The sequence below is a fragment of the Lytechinus variegatus genome, chromosome 2 (assembly GCF_018143015.1).
Source record: "Lytechinus variegatus isolate NC3 chromosome 2, Lvar_3.0, whole genome shotgun sequence".
Taxonomy (NCBI): domain Eukaryota; kingdom Metazoa; phylum Echinodermata; class Echinoidea; order Temnopleuroida; family Toxopneustidae; genus Lytechinus; species Lytechinus variegatus.
In genome coordinates this window covers 12,192,074-12,216,079 of record NC_054741.1, presented here as the reverse complement: position 1 = coordinate 12,216,079, position 24,006 = coordinate 12,192,074, and the positions used below count along the sequence as shown (strand labels likewise).

At 37.9% G+C, this 24,006-nt stretch overlaps 1 protein-coding gene across 1 annotated transcript in view; it reads left to right on the top strand.

Moving 5' to 3' along the window:
* LOC121407342 (hydrocephalus-inducing protein homolog) overlaps positions 1-24,006 on the top strand; it is a 95,063-nt gene that overhangs the window by 37,525 nt on the left and 33,532 nt on the right. The window contains 27 exon segments of the mRNA XM_041598380.1: positions 8,616-8,813; positions 9,381-9,545; positions 9,930-10,064; positions 10,067-10,102; positions 10,105-10,216; positions 10,218-10,260; positions 10,262-10,391; positions 10,394-10,512; positions 10,937-11,120; positions 11,500-11,644; positions 11,888-11,971; positions 12,369-12,629; positions 13,071-13,243; positions 13,789-13,955; positions 14,731-14,904; positions 15,209-15,360; positions 15,846-15,924; positions 16,537-16,757; positions 16,927-17,109; positions 17,842-18,121; positions 18,581-18,753; positions 19,365-19,563; positions 20,100-20,299; positions 20,958-20,985; positions 20,987-21,127; positions 22,246-22,496; positions 23,178-23,222. Coding sequence (XP_041454314.1) covers positions 8,616-8,813; positions 9,381-9,545; positions 9,930-10,064; positions 10,067-10,102; positions 10,105-10,216; positions 10,218-10,260; positions 10,262-10,391; positions 10,394-10,512; positions 10,937-11,120; positions 11,500-11,644; positions 11,888-11,971; positions 12,369-12,629; positions 13,071-13,243; positions 13,789-13,955; positions 14,731-14,904; positions 15,209-15,360; positions 15,846-15,924; positions 16,537-16,757; positions 16,927-17,109; positions 17,842-18,121; positions 18,581-18,753; positions 19,365-19,563; positions 20,100-20,299; positions 20,958-20,985; positions 20,987-21,127; positions 22,246-22,496; positions 23,178-23,222 — 4,078 coding nt within the window.

The window sequence follows — 24,006 nt, the reverse complement described above, 5'->3', positions numbered from 1 at the left end:
GATACTTATCTTTGTTCATTTTTATAAAAACTGCTCAGAATCTTCGAATTTTTTGCACGCGCTTCGCGCTCGCATTTTATATTATGACCACATGAGATACCTTATCTTGTTTATAACAATAAAAACTAACATTTACTTAAAACTTCAGTTAGGACTACCCCCTGAAAAACCAACAAAAAATAGAATTATGGCGGCCAATCGAGAAAAATTTTGCTGAAAATATTTATCGGCCCCCCTATTGGCGAAAGCTGGATCCGCCCCTGAAGTGCACATTAACGTACTAGATCTAGATTTATGATAAATATTTCGTATCGAAATCGTCATGTAATCATATTTAAAATTGCTCCTGATATCTTGTGCTGTTCATGGTCTATAACCTCCCATAGTTATCGATATCGTCATCACCGCTGTTACTATCGCAATCATCTTCATTTCTCTATTATAAGTATTATCTTCGTTAACATTTCTATTATTTCATTATAATTTCATCTTCATGAATCGATGGGGTGGGAGAAGGAGGAGGAGAAGACTGAGAATTACCAAGGAGAAGCAGACGTACATGTAGAATGGGGGAGCAGTAAAAAGGGATGATAATAATAATGAGAGATGAGGAAGGATACGGAGAGGAAAAACAAAGATAGAGAAAAAAGTAGATGCTAGAAGAAAAAGAAGAAGAACGAAGGAAAAGCAGTAGGACGTATAAGAAGAGCAGGTGGGCAGAAGAACAAGAAGAGAGGAGACGTAGAAAAGGGGGAGGAGGGAAAGAAAGAAGCAGCAGAAAAGAATGAGGTGGAGAAAAAAGAATAATGAAAGACGACTAAGGATATGAAGAAGAAAAAAAGATAAAGAAAAGGAGAAGGAGTAAGAAGAGTAGATGAAGAAGGGGGCGAAGGATGAGAACAAGAAGAATAATAAGGTGGAAAAGAAGAATAACGACGGAGAAACAGAAGAAATAGTGTAATAATGTAGTGTATTAACGTGTATGCAGTAACTACCATCCCGACTTCTGTTGTGCTATTTAAAAGATTTCTTTCACCATCATCGAGGAGCGATTAGCGTGTAAAATCGCATAAATTATCTCACAGAACGGATATAATGTTCATGATTACCAACATCACCATAATCATTACTATTATCTTTCATATTTTTTAATGATATGAACTATAAAATTGATACTGGAGAACGATTGGAAATAGATAATGAATGAATGATGATGATAACAGTGATGATGATGGTGATAATTAGAACTTTGAAGTGATATTAATGGACATGATAATACGAATAACATGAATAATAATATCAGTGATAATGTAAACATTAACAAGCGAAGATGATTGGTATATTTCAGGCAATGAACCATGTATAACTTGAGACGCGTTTTTCCTTTATCATGTTTGTTATAAAAGGGTTTTCATATCATGATCCTGAAAGACATAGATTATATTTAGATTAAAAAGAAAGAGAATGGATAGCAATCTAATTATGGGAAAGATTTTGCGGGATGTCAAGTCCCGGGGGGGGGGGGCACTTACATTGACGAGTGGATACCATGCGCGACCAAAAAAAACACGTAAAAAGGATGTCTTTTTTACGATAGGGCACGTTACTTACGTAACGTGATAAGGGTGTCAAAAACACAAAAATAATGAAAAAAGGGTATCTATTTTGCTAGGAAAATTACGTGTTTAGGGTCGAATTTGCGGGGATGATAAAACAAAGATAGAATGTTTTATAAAGGATGTCTTTTTTGCCCCAACACTTCGTGTTTAGGGTCCGATTTGCGCGAGGTGTAGAAGGTGGGGTCGTACTAAACCAAATAAGGTAAAGCCGACGACCGAAGGACCCGTAACAATAAAACATTCCTTTACTTGTTATTTAGGGGTTCCTTTCCCTGAACATTTGCCAAGAGTATCGTTTTGTTTCCAATACTTGTTAAGGGTAGGGTTTCACACGCCAGTACTTGTTAAGGGGTACATTTTCAAAATATGGAAATTACGTGTTTAGGGTGCTTTTCGAGACCCCATGGTCGCGCATGGTATCCACTCGTGAATGGAAGTGCCCCCCCCCCCCCGGGTGTCAAGTCCGATGCAGTATAAAAATTGATTGCATATCGCGGTCGATGCGATTCTTATATCAACGATATCATCCCCAAGAGTCTATCAAGTTATGAGTTTATGTGCATTTTTAGCAAAATTGACATTTGTAATACGAGATTATTCTAATTTTAGAGTGCTGTAACATCCGAATTGCATGGCATTCCTGCTACGTACGTTTTGAATTCATCGGACATTTCGATTTCTGGATGCATGTTATATCAGTTAAAGCGGTGTACGTCTGAATCATATTGATTGTCATTTGTATTAACTTTATGATAACGTTGATATACAAAAACAGAATTCATCAGGTTCTTTATCATTACACCAATGGTATGAACTTATGCACATATAGGCCTACGTCTTTTGCTTGATAGAACACTGACACCCTCCCCCCCCCCCCCTCCATTAGAGCGAGAACAATATTGTGCTCTTTCATTAATATTGATTTCGATAAGGAGATCGGGAAGCGCACGCCATTAATAGGAATTTACATTATTTGTATACCACTTACAAGTGAAGCACAAAACATGTATCTAAACGCTACGGAACAAATAGAAAGAGAGAATGAATTTCACCAAAAATTAAAGTAGTTGCACAGTTCACAGTAGGCTGTAAACGATAGGGGGCTTCACATGCGGCGGGAAAGGCTATTTACCCCCCCCCAAAAAAAAAAAAAAAAATTGAATTTCTCTCTTGAATCTGCTTGTTTAGTACTTTCTGTTAGATTGTTCCTGAGTTGGATCTAGTGGGGGGCAAGGGGCCCGCCCCTCCCTCCTCCCTCTATTGGCGGAGCAAAAAAAACGGTGAAAGAAAGAAAAAAAGGGAAAAGAGAGGAGAAGAAACATAGGAGGAGGACAACGATTGAATAAATAAGATGAGGGAAAAACAATTAAAAAGAATTCTTTCATGTCATTAAATAAAATTTTCGCTCATGCTTCGCGCTCGCATTGCCTTTTAGGTGATTTACACATATGGAACTTAAAATATCAAATTTTTAAGTCAATATACATAACATATTTTAACTCGGAAATCGAACTTTCATTTTTAAAAAGTGTTCTGAAAAAAAAAATTATTGTCTGAATATTAACATTTTCTGCTCCCGCTGCGCGCTCACAAAATTTGATTTGTCAGGTACCTATTATTTTCCTGTATTCTATTTTAGTTATCAAAATATCCCTACCTATTCATGTCAGATTGTGAAAACATATTAGCTAGCGCTGCACGCTCGCATTTTGATTGGTGAGTTATGAAAATTTCAATATTGATTATATTACAAACTAATTAAAATCTCCATTTTATGACAGATTATCAACAATTTTCGGCTGGCGATTTGCGCGCACATTGATTTTTGAAAATATATCAACTCATGCATCTTCTTCATAATTATAGAAGTGCTATAATATTGACAGATTTCGCGCTCTGATTAGGCTTATTAGATTAATAAATTAATTTAATGATAAATTGTCCCTTTTTCAGAATGGAATATCAAAAAGTTTCATCTCGCGATTTGATAAGAAGAGAAATAGGAAGACAGTCATAATTTTCATATGATGGAATATTGTTCTTATAATTTTCCGGCCCTATGTCAAAACTCAAAGTAATAATAATGAATCATATATGTTCCTTTTTAAATGTGATCCATATCCACTCAAAATTCTCCTACAAATCTCAAATTTTCCGCTTGCGCTTCGCGCTCGCATCGATTACTTAGTTATGTATGTACCTTTTTCATGATTACAAAAATTGCTTAGAACTTCCATTCTTCAGGTAGAAAAGTAAATATTTTCAGCTCACGCTTCGCGCTCGCATTATCTAATTGTTGAAATATGTAACATTTTAATTTACGGATAATTACGAGCAGCCGTTAACAGATTCCTTTTTTTATCAGAACGATCAATGCGTACTAAATTCATTCATCTCGTTTAGGATCAGAAGCATTGCCAGAATGCTATTTAAGGACAAAATACATGAAATAAAAAAAATTAAAAAAGCGGGCGCTTCGCGCTCGCACTATTTAGATTAGGCTTGTGAGATTATTTACATTTATTTTTACATTTGATTTAAAGAATAAAGCTTAAAAGTGACAATATTTGGTTTACATATTATAAAGCGCCTTCTTATATTCCAATTTTACCTTAAACGTAAGTATTCTATTTTCAAACGAAGTCTATGAAAAAGGTGCAGTTAGGCTTTCAATTTTATGCCAAATAGTCTCATAATTGGGATTAGTTGCAAACACGGTTTTCGAATAGAAGGCACATCGGGGAACATCAAAGTAACAAGACAGTCATCAGCGCTGACAAAGTGATAATCTCCCCTTGACATACCCCTATATACCAATCAAGAGGTCATCTTTCTATTGAAATCCGCCACCACTCAGACCACCTCTATATGTTCAAGAATATAGGGTAATCTCCGCAATCAAGAATGGGGTAATTTAAATCTACCTTGACAATGGGGTAAGCCGTTAAATACAGCTTGCAATGCACTGGCCCATGTCATTTCAACGTCCGGCTTTCGGGGAATTACAATTAGCATCAAATGGGTAGTTCTCTTGTTCTCGTTTTGTCCCCATACTAGAACCTTGATTTTGTTTCTTTTCGTAATGTGCATTTTGATATGGTTTCCAATATATTTCTCAACATTTCGACATTTAATGTAGTTTAATGCTTGCCTTTATAAAGAGCAATATTACATAAAACCTGCTTGGCGAAGCAGATTATAACATAACGTTCGAATGATATTTTATCAACACATTTTTAATTAAGCATGTAAATTCCCTCTTTATAGGCATGATAGGTCTACTCTTAATGTAAACATTCGAGTTATATTTATTGCCTACCATCTCTCTGTGCATTTTAATCCGGGGGGGGGGGGGGGGCACTTACATTGACGAGTGGATATCATGCGCGACCAAAAAACACGTAAAAAGGATGTCTTTTTCACGATAGGGCACTTTACGTACGTAACGTGATAAGGGTGTCAAAAACACAAAAATAATGAAAAAAGGGTATCTATTTCGCAAGGAAAATTACGTGTTTAGGGTCGAATTTGCGGGGATGATAAAACAAAGATAGAATGTTTTATAAAGGATGTCTTTTTTGCCCCAACACTTCGTGTTTAGGGTCCGATTTGCGCGAGGTGTAGATCGAAGGTGGGGTCGTTCTAAACCGAATAAGGTCAAGTCGACGACCGAAGGACCCGTAACAATAAAACATTCCTTTACTTGTTTAGGGGTTCATTTCAGGGAACATTTGCCAAGAGTATCGTTTTGTTTCCAATACTTGTAAAGGGTAGGGTTCAAACGCCAATACTTGTTAAGGGGTGCATTTTCAGAAAATGGAAATTACGTGTTTAGGGTGCTTTTCGAGACCCCATGGTCGTGCATGGTATCCACTCGTGAATGGAAGTGCCCCCCCCCCCCCGGGATTTTAATAACCAAATATATTTTGAAAAGGGGTGTTTACCAGGCTAAAGTGAAGGTCCTCATTTGGGTATGAACGACATATTCTCATTAAAATACATGTTGTGAGTTTCAAAGGGGGCACACTTGTGTAAAATGGCATATTTACATTAACAAAATTGATAATGGCTCTCAAAGGGGGCCGGCACACGGGCCGGATCCCCCCCTGGATTCACTACATAACTGTACCCTCCATGTGCAGAATATAGACCCCCGTATAGACCCACTACTTCTTTTAGTAGAGGTCACAAAATAGACCACAATACTTTTGAGAGCCCAGCTATTGTTCAAAATAAATACGGCGCTTATTGGAATGTATTGTGTTACTCCGGCAGGATCCGCACCAGCATGCACTCCATCCTTGTTGATCTAGTATGCTAAATACCTCGGTCACATTTGTTCTAAGGCAAGTCGAAAACAGTCATTTTAACAGTTTTGTACCAGCTAAATATAGGAAATTTGAATAAAATGAATAAAACGGCTGTTTTCGACTCGCTGTATGGCCGCCGTAAAGCAAATATGACCGAGGTATTACCATTTCCTGTACGTTAATTTATTTTTGGTGCGCATTTGAATATGCAAGCTATACAGAATGCAGCTATACAATTAAGAGGTGAGGTACAAAGTTGGAAGGGAAACTAGGCCAAAGAGGCTTTCGTGTTACGTCGGCAAATTATGTTTACCTTAGACACTGGGAATCTAATTTGCAATAATTTGACATACACACATTGCAGATTAATTCAGATATTTGATAGGAAGAAGAAATCAACGGCAATATACACGTATTGTTCAAGTCAAACGTGAAGGTTAAAAGAAAATAGGTATAGAAAAGTTTTAGAAAAATTCAAAGGAAGAAATGAAGTTGGATAAAAAAAAGGAACCATCAGTATTAAGTTGACAAAATTGAATATTGTATGTAGAACAGGAAATTTGAAATAATTAAGTCCCCTCCCCCGAGCGGACTGGTTTGAAGGGGTGGGGTCACCATGCATAAAAAAATGGTACTTGTGGAGGCCTCAGCCCCAGATATCCCCTTCGTTCTGTTTCCTGGATTAATCAAGAACACTAGGTCACACTCACATACAAAAATATAAGAAAATAAAGACGGATCACAGGTAAAAAGATATAGATTTTCCTGTCCATCAAGTCATGTCGGAGTCACTTCAATGTGTTAAGTTTCATTTTAATTCACGCGATATTTTTTTCATCATCATTTTCAAAGTTTAGAATGGGATTATTAGAAGACCTTATTCCTTTATAACACTCAACTCAATCATGGTCATGTCAACTACTCAACTTTGATAATTTCAAATATTTATTTTAAGTGCTTTTGATTTCGTTCGAATAAAGATTTTTGAAATGGTCTTAAAAAGTAACGAAAGTACTTTTTGTTTTGAATTTCGGGTAATGAAATTCAAGAATTGTGCATTTAAGCTACAATTACCGATATGACAGCTTGAGCATCCAATTTATTTTTTAAAGTTCAAATTAATGATATTTTATTCGTTTGTTTTGCACGGCATCTGTATTATATGGGAATATATAAGTTTCTAGAATTCCAATGTTTAAACAAATGCAGGGGCGTACCTCGGATTTCCCACAAGGGGGGGGGGGGGGCAAAATCGCCTTAAAAGAGTCCTCAACAGGATATAAAGGACATTTCACAGCTAAAAAAAATTGACAAGCAAAAAAAAGGTCTTCAACTTCTCGTCGGGGGGGGGGGGGGGGGGCAGGGATAGGTCCGTTGCATGGGTTGTGACTCGTCAGGGGGAGGGGGGGGGGGAGTCTGCCCCCTGTAGGTACGCTAGTGAACATATATATAAGAGGGCTAAATTAAACATAGGCCTATGTTAAGCTCAAATTTGAATTTCAACGCTGCCCTTAGTTTTCAACCTTTTTTCCAGAAAAAAAAAACGGTTGCATTTTATGTATTTATTGTTATTTTTTGTCACGGTAGCGTTTTAATGTATCTTTAAATGCCATCATTTTTGGACCAAGGTATGATTTATATTGTATCTTTTGCGTGGGTTTCTGCATTTCGTTTACAAAGATGTTAAGGACAATTCCATATTTTTCCTCTTCACCCGACAATGCTGACTGTGTGGGCTCAGTGTGATGAAAAAAAATCTTACCCTCGCCTGAACACTTACTTTCAGAAATTCAATATGTTAACGGTATGTTCTTCAAAATAAAACAACATGCTCGTGCTATTAAGGGCTAAAGCTTAATTGTTCTATTAAAGAAATGAAATCTAAATCTAATTGAAATTTGTCATATACTGAAACCCGAAACGAAAAATTCTCCCCAAAAAATGTGAAAGCGTAACTTTTGAAAATATATACCCCACTGGACTACGCACACCGATACAAGGACACAACAATATTCAGATCAGTGACTAGAGATCGGGCGTTTAATAGTTTGCCTAAAATGCCGATATCGTGGACATAGAGGGCGCTCATGCAGAAACATCTTATCGGAGAGACAACCGGGTGGTGTCAAAAGAAAAGATCAAAGCGCACGCTTCCGTTTTCGCTGCAAAAGGGAACGGTGGCGTCTTGAATGGCAAGAGCACTGACCCGTAGGAAAGAAAAATGGACAATGGAACGTTGAGCGGGATCGCCGTGGAATATAAAGGTAAAGACGCACGCACATCTTTGACATGCCGCCTTAGTCTATAGCATACACAGCAAGTGAGAGTTGAAAAATAATAGGTGATGTGAATGGGAACCCAACAGGATTAATTCATTCTTTGAATGCAATGAGCACTGGAAGGCAGCTTGATCTTCGGCTAGGGTAATGGTAATAACAGTGCTCCTTGGAATAGATTATTTGTCAGTTGGGTTTTTAAATGGGCTCTAAGAGCCTCCTTAACCCTGCCACACTCATCTGTACACCCTTGTCGAGAAGAGAGTGAGATGTGGCCATCAAGGTAACTTCAAGGTAGCATCAGTAGATTAGGTAGTTAGCAGTATATAAATGCCTATTATTATTTTTATAATAAGGGCGTATCTTGAACACACGTATACTGATTTTTACAATGTATATGTTATAAACAGGAGGCGAAGAGGGTCAGACTGCCACCCTCACTCCAGCCGCATCAGCAGTTGGAGGTGTCGCAGTCACCCAGCCCTCTTCTACTGGCCACCAGCCTCCTGCTGCTACAGCTACTGCTTCAGTTGCTGAGGATGGGGCGGGACAGGACGGTGAGAAGGACAAGACAGAGGCAGACAAACAGGAAGAGGATGATACTCAGGGTGAGACCATGGGTCATGATTATTTGTTTTCATTACTTCTCTATCAAAATTATCTGTTGTATGGAATCTGATGGAAATTTATGGGGCCCTGTTACAAAAAGGGCTATTATTGGTGACTTTGCCATCCAGTGGTAACTCCCATGTAATCCTTGATTCAGATTGGCTGTAAGGCTGTTTGAGCAGCGTTACCGTGGTAGATACCATTGGATGGCAAAATTTCTGTAATTACTGTTTATGTAATGGGCCTGGATTTATTGAGCATTTCTCTAGGCCATTGTGGACATATCAAGGGCTAAATCATTATCTGCCCTCTTCATTTAATTTTGTAGGAGAAATTCACTGAATGAAGTAAAGTCTGTGTTCTAAAGCACCTCTGGATATATCAAGGTATAAATCACCCTCAGTTGCTTTGTATTCATCTTTCAGCCAAGCTTAATCAGGGAACTCTTGGGTACCTTAAGCATAGATATCTGAAATTAGCATCAATGAATCAGCTATTTTCCTTGTTTTAATTTGTTTAACACATTCCTATCTTTCTCCTCTCTGTACAATTTCTTCCATGGACAGACAAGAAGGATTCATCCAGTACTGTTGGGGTTGGTGAGTTGATAGAGATCACGCCAGTCTCTGCATCTATTGCAAGGCATCTTGGCATAGACTTGTCTCCAGAGGGCAAGGCTGCTATGAGGCGCAGAGGACTGGCCTTAGTGGTCCATGGAGCACCTCTCTCAGGTAAGAACATTCAGAAATTTCAATGGCCAATACTATGAAATATTATTTATATAAATTTATTTTTTATAGATTTCATGAAATATGTTACCTTGAAACCATGGTATAAACTAGTGGGTAGTAAAGAATTACACAAATATGCTTGATTTTTAAGTATAATTTTTACACATCTTCTCGTTGCACTGACAATATACGCAGGCTTATTCTTACTTGTGTTGTCTTCTGCGACTTTTTATTGTAATTGCAGACACCTGTTTTGTAATTAAGCTACTGAAATAATAATGTTTAATTCCTTGAGAGTGAATTTTGGTATGTATAATGAAGGCAAGCAAGGGTTCAGTAATAAGAATGGAGAAAAAGGTATCACTTTTTATTTTCTATTAACAGGTAAAACCACCACATCTATTGCTTTGGCTAAGCACTATGAGGCAGCTCTCCTCACCGTTGATAGCGTCATTCTGGATGCTATCTCAAATGGCAACACTCCCGCAGGATTGAAGGCCAGAGAGATGTGTGCCCAGATGGCCGGGCTCAGCTTGCTAAGGAAGGGGATGGCAGTGAGGCCAGGCACAGGGTACAGGCGGAGCACTTAGCATGGAGGCTGTCTATCAACATACACAGGGACTCGGTGCCGCTTCAGGTTCTGTTATGGGTGGCGGCGGGGCACACTCTGTCCAGCAACCGAAAGACCAGCACCATCTCTGGCCACAAACCTGCCACACAGCATGGTGGCTGGCGAGGATGGAGCTCCACCCCCGCCCCCGGCTAAGGCAGAGAAATCTGACAAGAAAGACAAGAAGGGGGCCAAGCAAGAGGGTGATACCACCACCCAACTGTCCAGCAGTCCCCCACGGCTGCACCTATTGCTAGGAGGTTGAGTGTGAGCGCCAGTGTAGCCGGAGAGGAAGGTCTGATGAGCTGTATATTGCCTGATGAACTGCTTGCTGAAATCCTGGCTGAGCGGATGCAGGTGAGCACCTCATGCACATGTGTTGCTTGCACATGTGTTGCTTGAATTGATAATATGCTCCTCAGTTATAAATTTTGCATTTTATTGTGAATGATGTTATCTACTCAACAACATAAATAAAAATTGTTTGACCTATTTTAGAAACTCTTTCAGCTGATGGAAACAAATTTGTGTTTTTTTATAAATGTACTTCAGATTTAGTTATTCCTTTGTAGCTATAAAGATTATAGGATTGAATTTAATTATTTGATATCTTGTTATAACACAATATGCAAAGAATCGAGTGAGCCTGTAAAAGAATCTAGAATTTTGTGAGATTATATATTTTCACCCTGTAGCATCACATTTTTTGTCATATTTAGTTTAGAGATACACTGAGAAACTGATTTTCTCATTAATTTTGTGTTTGGATACTTTCACTCAGTTGAACGACTGTCACAAGGGTGTTGTCTTTGATGGTCTAGAGACACTGTTTAGTCCTAACCAGACTACTACAGCCAAGGCTCTCCTCAGGGCATTCAACAACAGGAAGTACATCTACTTTGTCACACTCAAACTTGACCAGGTGGTTCTACAGGCCAGGGAGAAGAGGTTACAAGAAGAGAAAGGTAAGTTCACTTTGGTTATATGTGCGAGAACAGAATCTGACCCCGGATGACCTGTGCACTTGCAATTGCCATAACCTGACCTTAGTTTACAGATGCAATTCAATAGTTTGTCAACAGTTAAAATGTTGGTCTGCGATTATAGGCATATCATATATGTTGTACAGATTCCTTTCTCTACAACAAGTAGCCATATTTATAGAAGATAAACAAAAATTTGAATGTGACAGTTGCTCTTTATTGATGTTGGTCAATATTTAAGCAGGCAGGGGCTCATAATGCTGTTCATAACATCTGCACAACTTCACACACTATCATTATATTATAAAGTTCTAAAGGTAAGGTAATCAATCAACGGATCTCTTTCTTTTTTCTTTAACAGAGGAACGTGAAAGGGAGGAGGAAGAGGAGGAGAGACAGAGGCTTGAAGAGATGTCAGAGGATGAGTATGATGCCTTGACGGAGGAGGAAAGAGCCGCCATCGATCGGAAGAGACTCAAAGCCAAAAAAGAAAGACTCCAAAAGAAGTAAGCAAATAATGAAGAGAAATTACATCTATATCACTTTTGGTTTGCATTCCGATGACACTTAAATAGAAATTGCCCCAAATATCCTTTGTCATATATTGTTCTATTGAAAACCCCCAGAGAAACACTAATGCAATTTATTTTTGTTGTTATACAGTTAAGTTGAGCACATTCCCTTCTTTATAATTTTCACAGCTCTTTTGAAGATGTATATACTAAACATTTTTATTTTGATTATTTCAGAGAAATGGAGGAGCGCCTTGATAGAGAACGTAAGGAAAGGGAGCTTCTTGCCCTGATGGAAGAGAAAAAGCTGGAAGATGATAAGTAAGTCAAGAAATGGTCAAATTAGTTTGTCTAAAATGCTTTCTGTTCGAGTTCTTTGATGGTAAAAATTATTTATCAGTAAATTAATAGCATATAATCTAAATTACCTACACTAAAAAAATGTGCCATTGTTTCATGTAGAAATATATAGAGTTGTTTGCTTTTGAAATATCTACTTCAGAAATTGGAGGCTATGTGATTCCAATTTCTTTAGCTTCATGTAGAGCATACAGGAAATATCCCCCTCAAAAAATCACGTAAAAAAAAATACAAGGGTATTTATGCTGCATTGTTACAGAACTTGGGCTTATGAAAAAGTAGGGGTTTGGGGCTTTACATGCAAGTTTGTTTATTATATGAATATAGAATACTTATTATATTTATTAATTTGTGACAGAGCCAAGAAGAAGAAGGGTGGTAAACCAGGAGACAAGGATAGCACCAAGGGAGGTGGAGGTCCCGGTGGACCGGGCCAGGCTAAGAAAGGACAGGATGGCAAGGCAGCCATAACCTCTAGCCAGGCAGCCATCAGGAAAGGACCCCCTGACCCCACCGCTCCATCGGACCACGCCCTGAAGGGGGTGCAGTCCGTTGCCACAGAGAGACCAGAGTCACACGGTACAGCAGGAAGCGATCAGCCACAGGATGAGGGAACAAAGTAAGTTGAAGGAGATGGTGTAGGAATAAAAGTAATGGTGAAGGTAATCATGATGGTTATTTTGTTTGTGATGATGATGATGATGAGGGGGTTTGAGGAGGAGATTATGATGAGTAGGGGATGAGGTATTGGTGATGGTGATTATGATGAGGAGAAGGAGGGGGTTGATTAAATGATGACAACAATAGGTATGATTGATGATTGATTGATGATGATGATGATGGTGATGGTGATGATGATGATGATGGTGGTGATGATGGTGGTGATGATGATGATGATGATGATTTTAAATAAACATAAGTAAAAAAAAAAAACACTAAAAATATTACCTTTATCTATATGACAAGATTGAAAAACAGTGATGATATGAATTTGTGGGACTCATGTATATCATGGAGCTCAAATTACAATGCATTTGATCTGCTGGTTGTCTCTTATCAGGAAAAAGAAGAAAGACAAGGGTCGTCCTATCTCTAACGAGGTGGTCATTGAGCTAGAGGTTGAGAGAGATCCGGCCAAGGAAGCCGAGATGCTGCTGAACAGTCGCTTCAAGGCATTTGAGCATGGCATGAAAGACATTGAGAAGATCCTGGCAAGATGGGAAAGGACCACAGGTAAGAATCAATTCATGAGGACTTCCCAATCCTTTTGAATTAAGAGGAAATAATCTGTATTCGGTCATTCAGAACTCTTCTATTGATATTGTTTTACTATTTTTCTTGGTAATTTTACTAACACCCCCTAAGGGATATTCTTTTTCATATTTTTGAGCAAAAAGTTCTACCTGCTTTGAACATAGAAATTAAAGAGGAAACAAATCTGCCTTGGAAATCACCTGTATATAAAGCAATAATCTCCTTGGAACAGGCACCTTACATCATATGTCATTCCTTCCTAATGCAAATGTTGGTCTCCAAAGACTAATCCAAACTCTTTGATGGTGAAACCTGTGTATAATAAATGTTTAAGGGTAACAAGAAAAGTGGTCATTTTGAGTGTGTAATCTTTATGAACAGGTCCCTGGAATACATGCCTTAGTGGGGTAGACTACTTTAGGATAATCAAACTTGTAATCTTTATAGGAAGGTGTTCATTCTATACAGGTTGTCACTAGCAATGTATGACTATGTTTAATTGCTTATGATCCTTCTGCCATCAGGTCAGATAGTCCCAGACCCTTCAGGCGATGACATAGAAGCAGAAGAGACCCCTGCCCATCCACCATCAGGCAGGAAGGGCAAGACCAAAGCAGAGAAGGAGAAAGAAAAGGAGCGAGAGAGGGAACGGCAAGAAAGGGAGAGGCTTGAGAGGGAGAAGGCTGAAAAGGTAAGCTGTTTTGCAACCTGTGACACAAAACTTAGCAATTAATTGTACTATCAAGTTAAGTGACTGCTTGCTTATAATCATTGCAGTCAGTTGTGAAAGTCAGCAATATGTTTGATTGATAAGCTTGTGGTACTGGGTGAATGGTTGAATGTCATCTTTTATGTAATACTTCATCATTACTCTATGACTGACATGATGCATTGTATTGCAAAGGATCCCAGATATAATTCATTGCACCTTTCCTCACCTTTTTTAAACAGAGGAATTGCTTGAAGTGGTAAAGATTACCACATGGTAACAATGTGTAAGCTTGGATACAAATATCTTAGCAGTAGGAATGTTGAGACTGATAGAAATAGTAAAAATATCTCTCAAGGCAGTTCAAAAATTATCTCTAAAGATTGCTCAAGGGAGACAGGTGGACTTTATGGACAGATTCTGGTGAATGTGCCTCACAAACATTAAAGAGAAACAGCAAATGAAAAAAATATATGATTTGTCTTATCTTTGGCTTAATCTATTAGAATGATTGTTTCCTGGACAAGCCCCCAATGATAAAACCACTTTCCGGAAATTTATTAAAATGATTGGAAATGAAGCCCTTAGGATCTGGGGTGATTCACTGGAAGCTATAATCAAGTTTTAGAAAGTTTGATTGATCTCCTACTGCTAAAACGGTAGATATTAGCTTTCAAAGAATCACCTTATTGTTAGAAAGTTGGCCACTGAATCAGGTTTTGATTGTATAATGATTGTTTCCTCTGATGTCTGTCAGGCTGCAGCCGAGTCTGGAGAGCAAGGAGAGACCAAGGAGGGTGAAGGGGAAGGCAAAGAGGGGGAAGAGAAGGAGCAGCTAGGAGTACCCAACATCATCATCGATGCCAGCGAGCCTGATGACATGATGGGTCAGAAGATCTTGGACATTGGTCAGCTGCCATCCTGCCAGGAGGTGAGATGTAGTTTGTTGTAGTAGGAGTGGGCTATAAATGGGTGATTTTTTTGTTTGCTTAGGTAAAAGTCTTTTTTCTACCCTTTTTACCTTAGCTCAAAAAAGTACATATTGTATGTGTTGTAGATACTCTAGATATTAATATCGCATGTGTTTGGTATTGAATACGCATGTGATGTCATGCACTATTACATCGGTATGATGTCAAGCTGAAGACATAGTTGTGTCTGTAACAATTCCAAAATTGGATATGAATGTATGTACTTCATAAAAACAAACAAGATTCCTATCATTTTGGTTACAGGTCTTAGATGGTCTAGGTTTAGGACCAAGTGGTCCACCCATCCCACCTCCGGCATCATTCTCTGTTATACCATACCCTGTCAAGCGTAAGCCGCCCCTTGGTTTTGATCCGATGGGACACTACTACTTTGTGGCCAATGGTCCTGATGATCCGTGAGTATCTCTTAACCTTTTGAAAAATTCATCATATGTGCTACTCATGCATGTGCACAGTCTTGAGTGTTGTTTGTAAAGAGCTTGACATATATTTAGAATATTTATTGACTTCAATAGTAGGTGTAAGTCAGATCGTGTAAATCAAAGTAATTGTTAGCTCGTAAAAGAACTGTTTGATCTGTGTTTCAACCAGTTTGCTCTGGTCGTCACCAGGATGAATCATTATCAAGATGATACCAACTTTTCAGGACTGCTGCATGGTATTACACTGTAAACCTACTTATCATCTATTCACCATGAAAGCATTCAAGGTCATCAAGATTTATATTCTTTTCATTTCTGAAATGAAAATTCTGGATTAGAAATCTTCCTTTGGATATTTGAATCCATTGATTATATACATATATTTGCTTTGAATACCAGTCAGCGATTATACCTTTGAAATCACCTTTGCTCATAAATTGTATCCATGAATGATTCAGTAATATTGGACAAGAAGAGAAACCCAAAGAACCTGAGGTAGATCCAGAAGCAGCCACACCAGACAAAGGACACAACAAGGTAAGTGAAGTACAAAGGATATACCTGTTGCAAAGAGAACTGCAATCAAATTCAACCCCCCAAAATCAAGCGCAACTAAACTTCTCAACCAGTCAGAAGGGTGTACCTGAACCTTATGTTTGATTTTTTGTTTTAGTTTGCATTAAAGTGCTATTCTTTTGCTCTAGGACTCTGTTAAGGGATTCGCTAATGACTAGCATTGATTTTTATCTGAACTTCAAATTTTAGCAATTAGTGAAATTTCCTCCAAGTCTGTTTGTTTTAAAGGTAGTGATTGATTGAAATCAGTCTCAAGTTCATGTTGAAATACACAGTTAAGATTAATGTAAAGTTGAAGTATATCATTATCAATCACACCGCTTCATAAATAAAGGCCTTGAGATATGTTTTGTGTCAGATGCACCAAGCAATGGATTCATTCATGCCTGTAGTGAAATACAGTCCACAGTTTACAGTAGGCATGGTGATGACCATGTGAATATTACATTACACACACTTTGCATCAGTCCAGAAAAAGACTGTAATAAATTCACTTAGCAATTCAGAAGTTAAAGCCAAAACATAATCTTCATCAAACATGACATGAACATTCCTTTCAATATTCTCATGTAGGATGACTTTTCTACCCCTACCGGTAAGAAAGGCAAGGACAAGCTCCGGCCTGGAGCTGAGAGCACCGGGTCACGCCGCCGCTCTGCAAAAGGTTCCCGCAACCGCAAGGGATCTATCAGCGTGGCCTCCCCGCCTCCAGGAACCACCACCCCTGGTTCAGACTTTGATGGGCAAAGCAGTACCACTGGGGATATGAACATGCATGACTCCAAGAATGTCAGGTCTGTTCACAATTTAGAAAAATCATCTGATTATAGTTAAGAAGACGATTTAAGAAACAAAGAGCCATAGCATCTTTAAATCATGTTGAATGTTTATATGGTGATAGTTGTGACCTTGAAATAGATTTAGATTAGATATTGATCACCTCAAAATATTCTTCCATTGCAGACTTACAATCTTCAGGTGGACCGTGCCAGCCGAGGGTGAGGTCACCCTTAAGCTGCGCTTCCAGTCTGACGAACTTGGTCAGTTTGACCAGACACTCAATTTTGAGATCGTTGGCACCAGGAGACGCTATCAGCTCTTCTGCAGGGGTGTGTGTGCCTTCCCAAATATCAGCAGAGAACCAAGGTAAGCACTGGAAACATTCCAGGAATCCATTTTTACTACTGTTATGAGCTACTGAATTCCTTGAATCTGATTGGCTAATACCAAATTTTGGGCTGAGATCATAGACAAGGTGTTTTATGTAAGGCTCCACTGGTTTAGCAGTGATTTTCTTTACCTTACTGCCAAGTGCTTGTTATTATTTCGCAACCAGGAGACCAATGGCTTCGGATCCTGTGTGGGGGACCTGGTTATGATAATAAATGCCTCACCAAAGGGGGTTATTCCTTCAACTTTACATAATTACGTGTTTTGTATTCGTATAAGGCGAATCCAGTTTTGGAAATCTTCCCAGGGTATATTTAAAAGTGAACATAAGTATAACACATTCAATCAAAAGCTATGTATATGACATCTTTTTAAAACAATTTTTACTCAATATTCTATGAATTAAAGACACACATTAAATTGCAATCATTTATTTTAGCTAGTATGCATTTTTATTGAATTCATTATTTAATGATATGTAGTCATTTTGCACTAAATGCATGGCTTCTTTTTTTGTTCAATCGATGCAGTTAATATAAACAGTTCTCACCTGTTCATGCTTTAACTTTCAAAAATGATCTGAAAAGTGTAACATCTCACAATGACTCATCAGAGCTCTACCTTAAACATATTCATCCATTTTATCAGTGGAAATCCATACGTACACACGTGGTGGCTTTAACCTGTCCATATCTCTCACCCCACCAGAATTGTGTTTCCACATCGCAAGAAGAGCAAGAAGGCGGATGAGATCGTCCACAAGAAGTACATCCTGAGCACCGAGCTCCTTCAAATGGGACCGCTCCTGGCGGGGAAGACCAGGGACCGCTACAAGGAGGGCAAGTACCCAGAGAACATGGAAAAACTGACAATCAGCAACACCTCACCCCTTGAGGCAGAAATGACCTTCTGCTTCCAACATGATGGTAACGGAACCACCTTCTTGCTGGATCCACCCACCATGGTGCTCAAGCCTAATCAGACACAGGTAGAGTTACATCTCTTACTCTCGGGTCCTTCTGTTGCTCAGCTATTGAGTCTCCTTGATTGTCAGGGAGATTTATGGTCATAAAAGGGTGCTGGGGAGAGGGTCAAAGGGAAAGTCCCCCTCACTCTCCTTCCCCCGCTTAATGTTCAAAAGCTACTTGTTTATTTTCACAAAATCCATGCATAATGTGCACAGGATTGTAATTTTCCAACTTCAAAAATTTTCAAAATATTTTTGCTCCCTAGGAAATAAACGACGAGTGAGACTACGTAAATTTTTTTTTATTTTATGATCACAGAGTTTTCATGATGTTACCTTTAATTTGTTGTAAATACTTTTTAGAGGTTGTTATTATCTGTCATTCAAACTGTTTGAATTGAATGTATTATTATTATATTATTGGTCTCAGAAGAAATCTGCAGAACAGTTTATCCACATTTTCAATTTCTGTTTGAATAGGAATTGACCATCTGGGCCTATCCAAAGAACCAGGGTTACTTTGAGGACACCATAGTCTGCTGTATCAAGGAAAACCCAGAACCCGTCCAGTTCAAGATCGGTTGCTACGGGGTCAGGCCAGAACTAGAACTTGACAAGAAACAACTCCACTTTGAGAAAGTTCTGCTTCACCGGTATGTGATTATCCAGTTGCAAAGCTAGATATATTTCTTGTGTCAAATCTCCTAGTACCATAGAAATAATAATAATGATTTTAAAAGCTGGATCTTTATATCACTTTTTGCCTGAGGATACTAAGCGCAAGTATTATTACCATGGCTTTAGTTCAAGCTATGACTATTTCAGCATTATTCAGTGCATTCAAGGAATCAATCCTGCAAGTTTTCTAGTCATCTCACCTGGGTTGTCTGCAGCACAGTGGGGATGCTGAAGGAAAACACACCTCGGCTAGGATTTAATCCCCATGACCCTCTTTTTTAATAGACCACAATGCACTTATCTGTTCAATTAAGGTGAAATTTTGACTTAGCAGATGTAAATAGTACATGCTCTGCACAATATGGTGTAAGAGTTGCTGAGACTCTGAACCACAGAGTCTGGGGTTCAAATCCCACTGCAGTACTCACATCCTTTGGTAATAAATGGCTAGTAGAAAGGGGTTCCTTGAATTACTGAGCGCCTGATCAGGGAAGCCATCATAAAGCTGGGATGACAGTATGCAGTGGTTAGGAACATTGTATTTAAAGAGCTATGTAAATTATGAATATTATTATTTGTCCTGCAGGAAAGACACCAAGACCATCTATCTCCGTAACAGCACCCTCTTACCTGTGGCATGGAGGATCAGTGGACTGGAGTCTCTTGGTGATGATTTCTCAGTCAGTACTGACAGTGGTGTCATTGAACCCAAATCTGAGTTTGCCCTCAACGCCCACTTCAGGGCAATGAAACCAGTCAACACCAAGAAGATGATCCGTCTTGAGGTAAGAAGATGATCTGAACATGTTGCCTGCTGAAAAATGGGTTGCCTGTGTACATTACAGAATTCATTTGTAACAAAGTATTGAGATGAAGGCAATTAAGCAGTATAAACAAAATTTCTGTAAAAAATATACATTATGTTCCCTGTTATTGATGGCATGCAAATGATAATCTTTATAGCTTTAAGTCTGGTTGTGTCTCCATAGAACAAGAGGTGACCAGATATACCTTATACTCGCAGCACCTTTTCCATCCATGTTACCCGATTTCATGCATCCTTCTTCCTCAACTTAATCTTCCTTCTCTTCTTGGCTTGCCACTTTCATGTGTTCTCTGGTCATTCCCTCTCTCCGCTGCCCACCTTAATATATCACTCCTGGGAGGTGTTTCATGAAGTGTTTTTCAGTGATTTTCACTGATTAATCTTTTGTTAGCCAATCAGGTGCAAGGATTTCCAGTAGCATATAACATATGCCAGTGAAAATCACTTGACTATTTGTTTCATTAAATGAGGACCTAATTTTTATTCTCTCTCAAGGTATCGGATGTTGAGAACATTATGGGTCTTCTGCAGACCGAGAACATCCAGGTTCTGGCAGAAGCCTATGATGTAGCCCTGGACATGAGCTTCCCCAAGGGGGCCGATGGTGGTCTGGACTTTGGGGTTATCAGGGTCATGGATGAGACCAAACAGACTTGTTCTCTCAAGAACAAAGGCAGATATGAGATTGCATTCAGGTAGGGTAGCATATACAGCCAACCAATGAAGATCTAGAAGATTTCAACGGATTGTCAACAGATCTTTTCCAATGAAAATCATACAGATCGTCGATAGATCTTTTCCAATGAAAACAATCAGTCCACCAACAGATCTTGTCCATGAAAATAATGTGACAGATCATCAACAGATCTTGTCCAATAAAAATAATGAGACAGATTTTCAACAATTAGAATAATAAAAGACAAACTTTTTAGATTTTGACCAACAATCAAATTTAATAGGAATTTGGTTTTACTCTTTGTAATTACTTTAATTTTAAATGATGGCCAGTATAGAGTTACTTAGATAGCTACATACCTAGTAAAAAATTTGATTATTTATGATTTAATGTATTCAAGACATGAAAGAACAAAAAGCAATATGATCTAAAAAAAATAATAAAGGAGCTGGACATTTATTTCAAGACAAATACAAGTGAAATACACATTTACATTTACATACATACATAATGACAGTGATTTTACATTAACTTTGGACAGGGCCATTTCCATTTACATTAAGTGCCCAAGGTGCTGTGCAAGAGAGACAAGAAAAGGGATGAGAATAAAATATCTTATGTGATAGAGATCTTTGACTTGATGGTTATATTTTCAATCATCCTTTTTTTCTTCAAAGCTTTATCTTGGAGGCAACCCCTACTAGTGGGGGAGGAGATAATTAACTTGTTCTCTGTCATCCCAGCCAAGGGGGTCCTGATCCCCAATGATAGACCAACCCAGGTCCAGGTCATCTTTAAGTCGAGGAAAGAGATCACCATCAAAGACCAGCCAATCCTCAAGTGCCAGGTAGGAAGTTCTTAGGGTACCTTTTCACAATATAAAGTTCTCTCTGAAATATGTGTTTGATACACATGAATTTCAGTTAGATTTTGCTTGACTTTGTCTCATAACTGTTCACGAAGCCTTGTCAGTTTTCTTTGAGATGCTAGAGGATAGGTAAAACATAAGAAATTCAATTAATATTCGAGCATAATGTATGTCATTTTTTTCCAAATTTCAACAATCTTGATTATGATTTTTGACATTTATGATTGTGGATGAAGGTTATGTAGATTGTGAGGACATTGTATTTAGATGATTTGAAACTTGCAGCCCATTATTCTTAAGTTGAACTTCTTTCCAACATTTTACCAACTGAAACTGGGTGGTTGATGTACAAATTCAATTTGAATAAAAGATTCCAGCTGTACAAATTCAATTTGAATAAAAAATTCCAGCTGTACAAATTCAATTTGATTAAAAAAATCAATTTGTCGACAACTGTTCATCCTTTCTGAGATGTATGTGCATTATTGTATGATAATGTATTATTTGCAAAATAATGGAACTAATGAACTCTGTATTAAGGTCATGTAAAGGACACTTCCTGTGTAACTTACAACCTATGTAATATACATCTCAATGCCATGAAATGAACAAGAAGTCAATAAACAGAAGTTCATTCCACATTCCACCTGTCAATCAAATTGAAATCCACTCTCAAGAGAAATGAAATTTACAACATTCTAATTAACATTGGAGATGAAATGTACACTAACTTGATAAACAAGGAGGAATCTGGGTCAGTGTTTGCCTGGGGTGGTATTCTGAGATCCAACAGTGTGCATCATGAATTTATGGTTCAAAGTAACTTCTGTATCCCTAGTCTGTACAAATAATTTCTTACTTGCTACTCTTAGACAAATAGCAGATATACTGGCACCAATTACAGAAGTCTGGTCTGTGAGCATCGTTTGATATTGATATTCTGCTTGATTTGATTTCTCATTTCACAAAGTTTGAAAGTTTGGGCAATAAATCATGGCACTTAGCATGATTATATACCCAAGCTGCGCAAGTTCAGATATATGCTTACCTTTCCCCATTGACCTGCTTCTTAACCGTTGCTTTAATATCTATCACAGGTGATTGAGCCCAACTTAAAAGACGGTGGAGAGACCATTGCCAGTATCCCTGTCAAACTCAGCGTCAGATCAATCTTCAGCAAGTATAACATCTACCCCATTAACGATATCAACTTTGGGGCAGTTCTTGTCAATCAGCGTAAGCCACGAACCTTTCAGATTGAGAACAAGGGAGAATTTGACTTCAAATACACCATCAACCGTATGGTGCGTGACATGCCTATACAGCCAGCCATGATGCGAGGAAGAGCGTAAGATTTTCTCTTTCTTTTGCTTTTAAGTTGTTTCAGATATTTTTCCAGTAGTATTATTTGTTTTGTTCCTTGTATTTACTTCTTGAATTTCTACAGATATTTTCTTCCCTTAAAATCTTGGTTTCCACAAACTATTTCTTTGTTCTCCATTTTTCATTTTATGCATCATCAGTTCAATTTTACATTATATTTCTCTTTATTATACATTTTTTTTGATTTCCCCTTATTAGATTTAGAAATCATTCTAGACAATTTTCCTCAAGTAGATTGTATTTTAGAAAACTTACCCTAAAGAGCTAGCAATGGAACCATTTTGAAATTCTTTCAGATGGCACATATTTATGGGTCTTTCCTTTTTTCTCATTCCTCTCTAGTCCATTCTCCCTTCCTCTCACATCTTGCTCTTCCCCTCTTTCTGTTCTCCAACTGCTTTAAAATTACAGATCTAAAAGATATCAGTTTGTCCTGACATAGATACATGTATTGTAAACTGTTTACACTTTGAGATTTCTTTTCTGTTTGAATTGCATGCCTTTGAAATCATCAGTTATGAAAAATCTCCTTTGCATGTATTTATATCATCTCTTTTACCATCACTTTAAATAAATTCAATTAATGCATGCACTCATATGTGTTCACCTGTATAACCTTTAAGTTACAATTTTCTTTTCTATGAAGTGGATCAAGAGCATCCAAAGTTTCCATGTCAATGTCTATGTTGAGGTAACTATTCTTGGAGTTTGACAGTTTGCATCAAGTTAATAACGTCCCTACCACTCATACAACCCTTAATATTCAGTCATAACATTACTACTATTGTGACTCACAGTACCAGAGTGAAGTGTGTTTATGCCATGCACATTTGTTTTACCCGAGGACTCTCCCCATGTATTTCAAGAGAGTGTTCATGTTTTATGTTTTGTCATCTCTCACACCTGTGCAAAAATGTGATTTTTTTTTAGTTAGTCATATTCATTTATTTGTGAAGAGTGCATTATGTAGAAACATATTCTTCATTATGCATGTAAGAAAGATATTATATATGAATGATACAAACATTATATAAAAGTTTCTACAGTGTACTATTATCTCATTAATTTAGATGTATGTATGCTATTGTAAAAGGGTTATCATTTTGAGTGACATACATGTATACCTACTTTTGTGGATGTTCTTTTTATTTTAACTTAATCAGTGTCTAACAATAACAAAAAACATTGTATTTTAGTTTTGTTCTTTTATCTTCTTAGGGATATATTAAATAAGCTGTTACATGAGCACACTAACATACGTTAAATTGAAACAATAAATCTGTGTTGTATGTGTGCGTGGCACCTGTCTTGAACCCGTTTCCTAAAGTTTTACAACTATGATAGCTTTGTCAGTGTGTGTCAATTACCCTGGATTGTGATTGTCTGCTGAGCTTTGTTACCATGGTAGTTGTCAAATGGCAAAGATACAATAGTTGTAAGTCCTTTATTAAATGGGGCCCAAGGACTACACTAGT